The sequence below is a fragment of the Eucyclogobius newberryi genome, unplaced genomic scaffold (assembly GCF_026437365.1).
Source record: "Eucyclogobius newberryi isolate DKJ021-1_F unplaced genomic scaffold, fEucNew1.0.hap1 SCAF_3, whole genome shotgun sequence".
Classification (NCBI taxonomy): Eukaryota; Metazoa; Chordata; class Actinopteri; order Gobiiformes; family Gobiidae; genus Eucyclogobius; species Eucyclogobius newberryi.
Genome location: NW_027315945.1, coordinates 20,734,691 through 20,745,940, shown reverse-complemented (window position 1 = coordinate 20,745,940; position 11,250 = coordinate 20,734,691). Strand labels below are relative to the sequence as shown.

General features: G+C 42.6%; 1 protein-coding gene across 1 annotated transcript in view; it reads left to right on the top strand.

Moving 5' to 3' along the window:
* Nucleotides 1–613: 613 nt before the first annotated feature.
* LOC140373887 (nuclear factor of activated T-cells, cytoplasmic 1-like) overlaps nt 614–11,250 on the top strand; it is a 64,030-nt gene continuing 53,393 nt past the window's right edge. The window contains exons 1-3 of the mRNA XM_072460591.1: nt 614–892; nt 4,406–5,495; nt 7,318–7,477. Of these exons, the coding sequence (XP_072316692.1) occupies nt 718–892; nt 4,406–5,495; nt 7,318–7,477 (1,425 nt within the window). The 5' untranslated portion in view covers nt 614–717. The remainder of the gene's footprint in view (nt 893–4,405; nt 5,496–7,317; nt 7,478–11,250) is intronic.

Genomic DNA, 11,250 nt, shown 5'->3' with positions numbered 1-11,250 from the left:
CTAAGCCCTGAAGGGCTGTCAAAACAACTGTTCTAATAAATAGGTGGCTTCTAATCTCAATGGTGGCTGTAACAAGATAATGAACCCCTTTGGGATTAATTACTTCGAGTGGATTCATTTTAAGTCAAGCTATCATTTTATAATTTCACATTTCAGTCAGCAAGGTGAGACAGATGAAACAGAAGACTTCACAAATATAGGCTATAATAACATTGACTTGAAAACCTGTCCCTTTTTGACACGGGCACGGTCGAGAGTGCACGGGATCCCACGGTGCACATCATCTGGCTCTGGCCGGTCCCGGAGGTGTAAGCGGGAGCGCGTGCGCGTCATCCCCGGGATGGGCGGGCTCAGCGGCGAAGCATGGACGGTGTTTTCCACCTTTAAAAGCACGGGGAGTCGGCCCCTATGACAAACAGCGCGGCGTCATCGACCTGAGGGAGACTCTAGAAACCCTCTCGTAAGCTTCAAAGTCACCTCCGGTCGCTTCCTCTTCATGGTCACCGGCGGCGCTCTGCACAAGCCCCCGCGCCTCTCAGCCCGCCGCGCGCGCGCCTCCCCGGCTCAAGCGCACTCAAGTCCAGAGCGCTCCTGATGATGCTTTTTGACTTTTCTCACCGGTGCATGAAGTAAAGTTCGGCTCGTTTTTCCCCCCCTTGCTTTGCTTTCACGGCAACATCACATTTCAAGAGTAGAAAGTTGCGCGCCGCTTGTTGAATGCAGGAAGCGTTTTGCCTCAGCGTTCATTCACCGTTCAGCTTTGGAGCCGCCGCCGCCGCAGCCGCAGCAGCAGCAGCAGCAGCAGCAGCAGCAGCAGCAGCAGCAGCCGGCTTGGATCGGGGATTGGACTTTCTCCCCTCTGTCAGCAACGAGATGAAGTCAGCAGAAGAAGGTGAGGAGCTCTGCGTCTACGTGCACGGAGCCAGCGGGCAGCGGGCAGTAGGCTGGAAGTGGGATGACTGTGAGACGCAGCCTACACATTATAATGAAAGAAAAACACATTAATAAACGAGCAAACCAAACACAATCCACGTTAATTGCGCCTCAGTATTCCCATTAATTTCTGTCTTTCACCTTTTATCTTCTGAGCACTTAACTGTTGCTATCAATCTAAAGTTCTGTGTTAAGTGTTTAGACTATATAAACAAGCCTTGCTCATTTGTATATTTTGACTGACAGCCACGTGCACGTTGTGTATTTACTCCACCAGAGCTGACCTGGCAGGTGCTTGCCATTAAGCACTGTGCACTTTGTGTTGTTTAGTCAAACCTGTGAGGCCACCTGCTCTTACCTCCATGTGAGGCGTGTGCCACTGTTTTACATAATAGTTTAAATGTAGAAAAAGGCTCTGTAGTAATCTCTGAAAAGGTCTGGATTGAACTGCAGACAATATTCCATTCTGTATTTAAAGTCTGGATGAGGCAAGATGTTTTGTTTAAGCCCATTGGCACAATCAGATATGGCATATAATGTGGCGTTCCTCCGTCTGTCTTGCTTTGATTTACTTCTCCTACTGTTGATGATGGCACCGTATTTTCGGGATTTATTTTGTCTTTTGTGGTTTCAAATGCACGGCGGCTGGCTCTAGTATTATTACTCATTTTCAGACGCTCAGACTTGAGCCTTATAATTGGTAACAGACGCGTGTCTACCTCTATGCTTTGTTAGTGCTGCTGTGTCTCTACGGTTGGCTATAGGGACAGATAAATGACAGATACACACTCCTCTGGCCAGTCATTACCAATCTGCAGTGGCTCTTATACAGGTGGCACGCAGCGGTAGTTAGAAGTTTCACTTGATCTCAGTTTCAACAAGTTTTTTTACTGAGTTTGTCCAAATCTGTGTGTGAATTGTGCTGAGACCTGGTGTGTCCTGGTTTAGCTTAAGATGACTCCTGGTTTGGTCTTTTTAATGCGCCTGTTTGGTTTCCCGATTCTTGGTTTAGACTTTTTTCTTAGTTTATTGGTTCTAAGTTGGTTCTTAAGTTGTGCCATTGTGGGTACTTTAAAAGCCTTACACTTAATTGTTGGTATAACACAAAAATATAAAAAAACGTTTTAATTTTAGGGCAATAGATGTTTTTTGGGCTCCAGTCTCTGCCCATGAGTTCTCTCCCTGAGGTCCTGTCAGTCTGAGGCCGCACAGACCACAAACCCTGCAGATAAACCCGTCTATTCTTTAGTCACGCTGGTTTGGTCGCCAGTGTTTTGATCTTGATAGCATAATTGTGAGAAATTGTGTAGGACTGAAAGGGTATGCTATAATCTGTGTGTGACTCACAATTTTCAAATTAACTGTTTACAACACATTTTGAATGCACTGTTTGATGCTCTAGCCATAATTGTTATGTTGTATAATTCAGTCATTTTATTTGATTTTATTCTCACACATTATTTCAATTGCAGACGTTCATTTTATCAGAATTATACATCAGAGGTTTTATTTGGAGCTTGGTCACTGAAAGCATTTGAAAGCATGAAAGAAAGTTGAGAAGTGGAGTCGTTTTGAAGACTAAATAAAAGCTTTTATTTCTATCACAAACTCAAACTTAATTCACCTTTGCCTTATTATTGTACCCACTGACCTTTCACACTGTGGTATATTTCTTTATTCTCAATGCTGTCGAAAATACCCCCTTGCAGACTAATTTTAGTTCAGTCTGTCCTACATATAAAGTAGCGTGAGTGCTAGATATCTTGTGTTGTGGTTGACAAATATAGCCTGAGGGGAATGCCCTTTGCTGTCTGCCAACTTTGACCACTCATTGTAGAATAAATGAGATTTTGACACAACATTCAGCCACAATGCGTAGAAAAAGATATAAATGCTTCTTTGTGATCTTGCAGATATTTTTGTTTTCCCTGTGTGTAAACGTCTCGCTTAATCACAAAATCAGAGTGGTGCGAGAGTGCTGTCAGTTTTCCACCAGGGAGGGCCTAATACATGCAGCGAGTGATGCTATCAATCAAATAAAGCATCCATCTGCACGGCTAGAGGAATTCCTGTAGAGTACATATGACAGTGGGGAGTGCCAAGTACATGCAGCCCATCAAACAAATAGTAAGGCGGCACAAACTTGTGACTACACAAAGCCACATACTGGGACGCTGAGGCTCGGAGATGATTGCTAAACTTCTCCAGATGTTTATAAAGCTTGGAGGCAGTGGAGACCTCAAAGACATATTGGTTGAAGATTTCTGTAAGGGGCCATTGTTCTTCTGAAATGCAACCACAGTTAATTACTGCCATAATGTAAAGGGTCTGAGAACTTTGGCCATGGAGCTATACACTTACCATACTCAAATTGTGGTATGAGGACTACTAGTGGCGTACAATTTAGATTTGATTTGAAATAAAACTATTTTCAAATTCACTGAAGTAGATCTCAATTGGAATCTACTTCAACGTATCTCAGTAAAATCATATTTATTAATGTGCTGGTTTCATCCTGGTTTGTTCCTTGTGTTTTATTCTTGTTTGATTATTGGTTACACATGATAGAGTTGTCAAAAAAATCAATACGCAGATATTAAATCTGGAGTACCCAAATGTATTTTCTCCTATTTAATCTATTCTGTTTCCACACCAGAAAGTCTATTGTAAAAGCAGAACTTCAGACCTCCACGTGCTGTCTTTTCAAATTATTAAACATTTGATCTCTTCAAACTTGCCCGGTGGTCGAGTGGTTAAGACGGCAGCACACATGCCAGGCTCCTTGTGCAGCCGGCCACAGTGTTGTGAGTTTGAATCCCGACTCCGACAATTTACTGCATGTCCTGCCTTCTCTCTCATCCCCATTTCATGGTCAGTTGTCCTGTTTAATAAAGCCTACGGGCCAAAAAATCCTTAAAAAAAGAGCCACGGGAGTCATTATATAAGGCTTTGGACACTTTGAGATGAGAGCTAATTGGCTGTTTAGGGATCTAAAGCCGTGCTAGAGGCCAAAAAAATGATGCATGTCAATACTAATGATGTGCCGAAGGATTTGTGAGCTAGGAATGAGTTAGAAAGGATAAATACCTACGTACTTTTTTCACTGTTTGAAAATGAGGTACCCCAGCTTTAATCAATACAAAAAACTTGTGTATTATATAAAGATATTAGCTACTTGTCTGGACAGGTATCAATACTAAACAAAATTTCATAAAAAGGACAAACACATTTTGTCTTGATCCCAATGGTCTTGATCTACTCTAACTCGTATAGAACCACATCGTAATATTAACAACAACATAAAACAATGAACAATGAATAGGTCAAAACAGGAACAATTTAAGTCTACTATGGGATAAAAATAACAATAACATATCAGATTAATAAATAAATAAATAAATAAAATAAAAGATAGGTTTGCTCTGCTCTTGTTCATCCGGCTAAACTGCTCTTTTTGTTTTATTTTTTCCAGATGCATACAGCTACACTCCAAACGTCAGCCTTCCACTGGGGATGGGAAACCCTTGCCTCACTACCCAGTACCACACATTACAGACCAGTCCAATCATCTCAGTCACCTCCTGCCACCAGACGGCCTACAGCCTCCAAAACGACAACCACAATCCTGCATCGACCTACTACCTTCCCCACGGCATGAGACCCAACGGTGCTCCAGCTCTTGAAAGCCCCAGAATTGAGATCACTGCCTACAGCCATTACCCAGAAGAGGAGGTCGAGGAGAGCAACAGTGAAGACCACATCATCAAACGTGGCGTCAACTCCATTGTAACGCTCACACTGCCCAACGCTGCAGAAGGCTACCGTGATCCTACTTGTCTTAGCCCTGCAAGTAGCATCTCCTCACGCAGCTGCAACTCTGAAGCTTCATCTTACGAGTCAAGCTTCTACAACTACGACAACTCCCCCCAGAATTCCCCCTGGCAGTCTCCATGTGTGTCCCCACGTAACTCACTGCTGTCCTGCTCCCTTGCCACCGGTCCTGTCGCTTCCTCCCCCCACCACTCTCCCTCTACCTCCCCTCAGATCGGGGCAGTGGCTGAAGAGGGTTGGCCTACACACACTCGCGGATCAAGGCCAGATTCGCCAGCCAGCACTGGCGCCATAATAAGCAACGGAATGGGGATTGGGAAGAGAAAGTATAGCCTAAATGGCAACACGTATCGTCAAACTTCACCAAATCAGTCGCCTATTCCGTCTCCTCACGGGTCCCCAAGGGTTAGTGTCACAGATGAGAGCTGGGTCGCCAATACAAACCAGTACACCAACTCTGCAATTGTGGCAGCCATAAACGCCCTGACTACAGATGGGGTGGTGGACATGGGGGAGGGGATACCGATCAAGACACGTAAGACCATGCTGGACCACCAAGCGTCCATGGGCCTGAAGGTGGAGCCCAGCGGAGAAGACCTGAGTCCAGACGGAGACATGTGTCACGATGAGTACGTTTCCCGAATGGCTCTGAAGAAGGAGGGCTACTGCGGAGGGTTTCTGGATGTGCCCCAGCACCCGTACTCCTGGTCCAAACCCAAGCCTTACCTCAGGTACCGCACGCATAGACTTGAACGTTTTTACAAAGGGCAAAAAGACATGGTGACTTTTTATAATAACAGAAACTTTAAATTGTTGTTGTGTTACTTTTAATGTGTGTTTGTGTTTGTATGTGTTTTATGCTGTACCGTAAAAAAGGAGAGCGAAGAGAGAGAGAGCAAGAGAGAGAAAGCTTAGTTGTACGTCTTCAAAGTACCGGTATGTGTTTTAAGCTATACCGTAAAAAATAAATACAAATAAATAATAATAAAAAGGAGAGAGAGAAAGAGAAAGAGAGAGAAAGAGCGCAAATTCTTTATTAAAAATGATTCAGGCTTTGTAACTACTTACTAAGCCTGAATTCTGCTTCATAAACTATATGTTCAGTGTAAATTAAGTTTTTGTTCATGCTTTGTTAAGGCAAATTAATAAAAGTATAAAGTTATACCAAAGACAAATGTCATGGGATGGGCCATATTGACAAAAATGAAACTTGATATTTTTTGTTAATCTCCTGATAATGTTAGTCAGAAGATATTATGTAAATCCAAAACAAATATGTTAAAATGTGTATTTGTTGAAGTTTAGTCAAAAGTATGCTTATTTGAAAGTAGTTTATTACAGATCTTTTTATAATGTTTATTTTCAATCAGCTCTTTTTGTAGCTTTTTTGTTTAATTTTTTTTTTATAAACAATTTTCAAATGTTGCACGTCTTCAAAATGAAATTCACAATATTATCTAAATGTTGATATAATACTCACCTCTGCAACCATCTTACAGTAGGGTTAAAGGTTAAAGGTTAGTTTGCCGTTTTAGAAACAACAAAAAACTACTTTGATTTTATTATTTTGTTCTCTTATTCGGTAACACTTCCCTGACGGAAATCAAGTGTTTGATGGAGATAGTGTGCAGCAGGAAGTGTTGGTGACAGGCCTGACTGAGGGGGAAGCCGTCTGTGGGTTAATCAGCTTGTTGGCCCATCTCTCTGCGAGCAGCCAGTGTGATGTCATGCCCTGACCGGCCAGATAAAGCCCGGCAGAGGGGAAATCACTGCATTTTGGGTCAACAAACTGCCTGCACGGTCCACACAGATCCACAGATTGGTTTCAGTCAAGCCACCCTTCAGGTCAGGGCATCCGGTGTAGAGAAATATTGTCTTGCACATGTTTGTTTTGATTAAGATACCTCCACAGTATACATGTGGGAACCTCATGCCCCATCTTCAGAACAATGGTGGCCAGCTGCTGCTCTATTATATACATACCTTTTTTGGTATTCACTTTTTTTCCCCTTTTTTTTATATTGAGGTTAAAAAACATGTGTGTATAAGAAAATATAAAAATCCATAGATATAGTGCTGGCCAAAATGTGTAAGATTTGTTTTTAGAAACGTCCACTGTCACTCTTCTGAACTGTGCGTATCTCCACCTGTCACACTGTAACACAAACCACACCACTCTTTAACTGGTGCACATTCTGCTCTAATTTTCTGTACTCGTAAAAGGCCACCTAATTATTAGCCAGATTGTTGGAATTAGGCACGTCAGCGAATTACTTAAATTGATACAATAATAGACCGCAATGGAAGAGAAGAAGGAAGAAGCCGTTTGAATAACCTGGCCTATTTTTACTATAAATTGGGTTTGAAGGTTTTTGTCACTGTCTGTGGAAAACGTGACAATTTGACATGTGATGTGAGGAGACAACATACACAAACTGACGGTGGTGACTCTGAATTAGCAGCAACTTAAACATATATATGACTGAACCGTGTAATTATCGTAACATACATATACAGTTTACTCATTACAGTGACTTTGTGATGGTTTTGCAGCCCGTCTCTGCCCTCTCTGGACTGGCAGCTCCCCTCCTGCTCAGGACCGTACAGTTTGCAGATTGAGGTGCAGCCAAAGTCCCACCACAGAGCGCACTACGAGACCGAAGGCAGCCGCGGAGCAGTCAAGGCCTTGTCTGGAGGGCACCCAGTTGTCCAGGTATGTACCAAAAATGAAGGCCAAGTCGTTAGCTATAGATTCAGTGTCAACTAAGGCTGCAACTAATGATCATTTTGCTAATCGACTAGTCTAGCGATTATTGTTTTGATTCATTGATTTGTTATTTGGAACGTAGAAGTCACGCAAGGAAAAGAGGACCCAAATGGAGCTGAAGTGAAACAATTTTTTGATTACTAAATTAGTATTGTTTAAATAATCGATTAGCTGGTTGCAGCCCCGATGTCAACACAAGCTGCAATAATAACTTTCATAATTTGAAAGTAAAAAATACTAAAATCTAAATAAATAAACCTGATGCAGACTTTTTTGTTGTATTTTAAACTTAAATTATTCACAGAAAATAATGCTTATTGAAATAGTGTAGTAATTTTGCACTGAGCTAGTGAGTAGGCCAGGTTATGTTCCAAAGCAGTCTAGGGCTTTTATGGCTCAGTCAAAGCAAAATTACCACAAACTTTACTTACCTCTTCCCGTATGCCCTTCCCGACACTGTATATACAAATACTCACTTGGATTAATAATTACGGGTCGACATTGAACTTTTACTCTGAATTTTGAGAAAAGTCTTTCTGCCCTTTTGGTAAGGTGTGAGTGAAGTCTTCTGTGTACTCAGCGCAGTCAGCTTGTGTTTTTGTATGTGCTTGTGAGCTGTGTTATTAATGTTCCCTGAAGCTTGGAGTCAATCTGCTGCTGTAAAAGGTCACTCAGACCAGCAGCCGAGCATACTGACTCAATTAGTAACGAGCTAGACCATCGCCTCTCACTATTGTGCTTGGCCAACAGTGAGAGCGCACACGTCAGCCTCGCCATAGGCTGCGCACAGAGCCACTTTTCTGTGCTGCACTGTCCTCACACCACAGCTGACATCTTGGTTTACTCAAGGAAGGGACCAGGGAAGTCAGCTGCATCAACGTCCTTAAAGCCTGATGGTCTGTTTGCACTAACTGTTACATTTATGTCGCTAAATTGACGGATGAATTTGCAAACTCAAAAGTAAAACTGGCACTCAGTATGAAAATGTACATAAACACAATTGTTAAAACATGGGGCACAATGGCTGTATAAAAAAAGATGCACGTATGAAAATATGTTTGTCCCACTTTTGCATAAGTTGAGGTGGTCCATCTTTAAACACTCAGTTGTTGGGACAAGCACTGTAAATAGATGTTGTCAGCATGTACTAGTCTGCTTCATGTAAAACGCACTTGACATGTGACTGCAACAAACAGGCCTGTTGCACTCCAGGTTTTCTCTGTAAATATAACTAATTGTCCACACTCATTACGAGCCCTTGTATTTCAACACAACCAAACTACCCCATGCAACGAGGAGTCTGAGCAGAGCACAGCTGCTGCAGGTGAGGCTGCTTTGGATACCGTTTATGTCACTTTATGAGTCACTCTGTGGGCCCGCGTTAAAGTCATGAGTAAATATTTTTGTCCAGATGTAGATTGATGGCTTTGGTTGTTTATTTTATCATAATAACTGGCCATTTATTTGAAGGATGTTTTAAGTCTTACTATTTAAGTGAAACATTTGTTAGTAAGCAGGAGTCAAGGAGAAAAATATGACGTTGGACTCTTGAGTGCAGAGCTCACATTTTAATCCCAAGGATGAGTTATGTTTCTGATTTAGCATGTGTACTCAATCAGGACATCTGGATAACATAGAATCTATAAGTAACAGGAACTCGAGTCTGCTTATAGAGACGTAGAGAGATCCAACAATTATGCAAAAAAAAAAAAAAAAAAAGCTCAGAACGGCCTTCACAATACTGCTCAATGCTGTACCAAAAGCAAATCCTATCATATTGTTTGTGTGGCCATTAATAAATATTGAGATTCAGATTCTGCACCAACTACATTCTTTACGTAAGTTTGTTTTGTTTGTGTTGGATGGGTTTTGTCCCTTGCGCCGTGTGATAATGAGTGACTATGGATCTGTGAGACCCAGTCATGTAGAATAAAGTAGTAGTAACACGAGTGTAAGGAAGTGCTGAGGAAATGTATTTGTGTGCCTAAGACGACATCGGGATAGGGCTGAGAAGGGGGCAGATAAAGTCAACATGCAGCTGGGGCCCGGCTCGGTGGCCCCTGGAGGTACCCTGCATCCTGCTGATTAGGACCTGGGTGGCCTGAGGTAGGCACTGAATTGGAGTAGTGGTTTGGAGTCATAATCCCAGCTCTCATCGGACACGGCCTTGTCTTTTCCATGCACCGCTGCCTCCCCCCCTCCCTCACTGTCCCCCACGGGAGCCTGAGATGTCACTGCATGTCAACCGTTCACTCTTCATGCCTCTCCCAAACCTGCAGCTAAGTCCTCCCTTGGTTTGCAGCCACTCATCCACAGCACGGTTGTTTTTGAGCTCATGGCTGATCACACCAGTGCACACAAGCGGTGGTGACATGTGTGTTGGAAAGTGCCAGTCAAAGACAAACACATGCAGATGAAAAACATGATAGGATACAATGTAGCTAGTCATTTGCCACCGCCCCTTGAGAGAAAGTGGCTGTCCAAATATACTGCTAGTGTCCTATTACCCAAAAACAAGTGGTAACATCTAAAAGGTTACATCAGGCTGTATTTGTCACAAACTTAAAAGACGGCTGCGGCTGAGAGACTGCATACCCCAGTTGCACATTGATGAAAGCTTGGAGTTTACGGGTAGCAGTAGTGCTTTATATACTTACCATTTCGAATCGCAATCATTTATTCTGGCCTCACTCTCTGACCATCTCACATCCTTTGCGTCTGCAGCCTTTTAACCTCTTCTGTGGAGTCCACTTTGTGACCCCCACGGCTGCTTTTCCACTTTATTTACTGCACCAGACCACAGAGCCATTACGAGAGCTTAGGTACAACACCGGCTCCCCTCACTGTTCCAGACGCTTCCCTCTCTCACCACAGCTATGTCAAAAGGTCCGGTTTTGAGTTGGAGAAGCCAACAACAAGGCTCTATACCATAAACCATGAAACTGTGATTCATAGATTATAGTTAAAACTGAACTATGGTCAATAATTTGAAGATTTGATGATATGATTTAACTATAGTTTTATATGATGGGACCTTAAAGATTCAGGAAACGTATACATCCTGCAGACAATAACACCTGTGAAGTATTAGACCTATTGCTTTGCACGAAGCACTGGCTCACATATGGCTAGTTCATATTGGATAATGACGGGCCTATAGGGTTTGTAACCCTCACACTCCCTCACCCACTCTCATGTTAAGTCTAAAGCAACAACAGACATGGTGTAATTTCAGCAGGATGTGGCCATCATCCCCATTAACATGTGCGTGACTCAATAACCATCTCTCCTCCACACTGGTTATGTGATGCACATCACACTGTCAGTATGGAAGACCTTCACATATGCTCCCTTCTTCACATGTGCACATTCACCTTGAGATCTGGCACTGTGCACTACATTATGGTTCACAGCTATCATCAACAGCAGCCTGGACTGTGCAGCTAATTGTTCATTTAATGTTCTGAAGTCTCTTGTTTGATATACGAATTCCGTGGTGAGCCCCAAAGAGCTGTTAGAGCTTAACCAGAGCTATTATTTGATTCCCAAACGGGTATTTATGCCACTTTTAAATTATGACTCTCCATTTAAAAGGACTTTACTTTCCCTGGTACTGGACTACCACAAATTACCAGTTAATAATCAGTGGAATATGGAGTGAAATGTGATTCTTGTCACTACTTTTAAGGGATATCAAGAGAACTCCTAGGTTTTAGAGA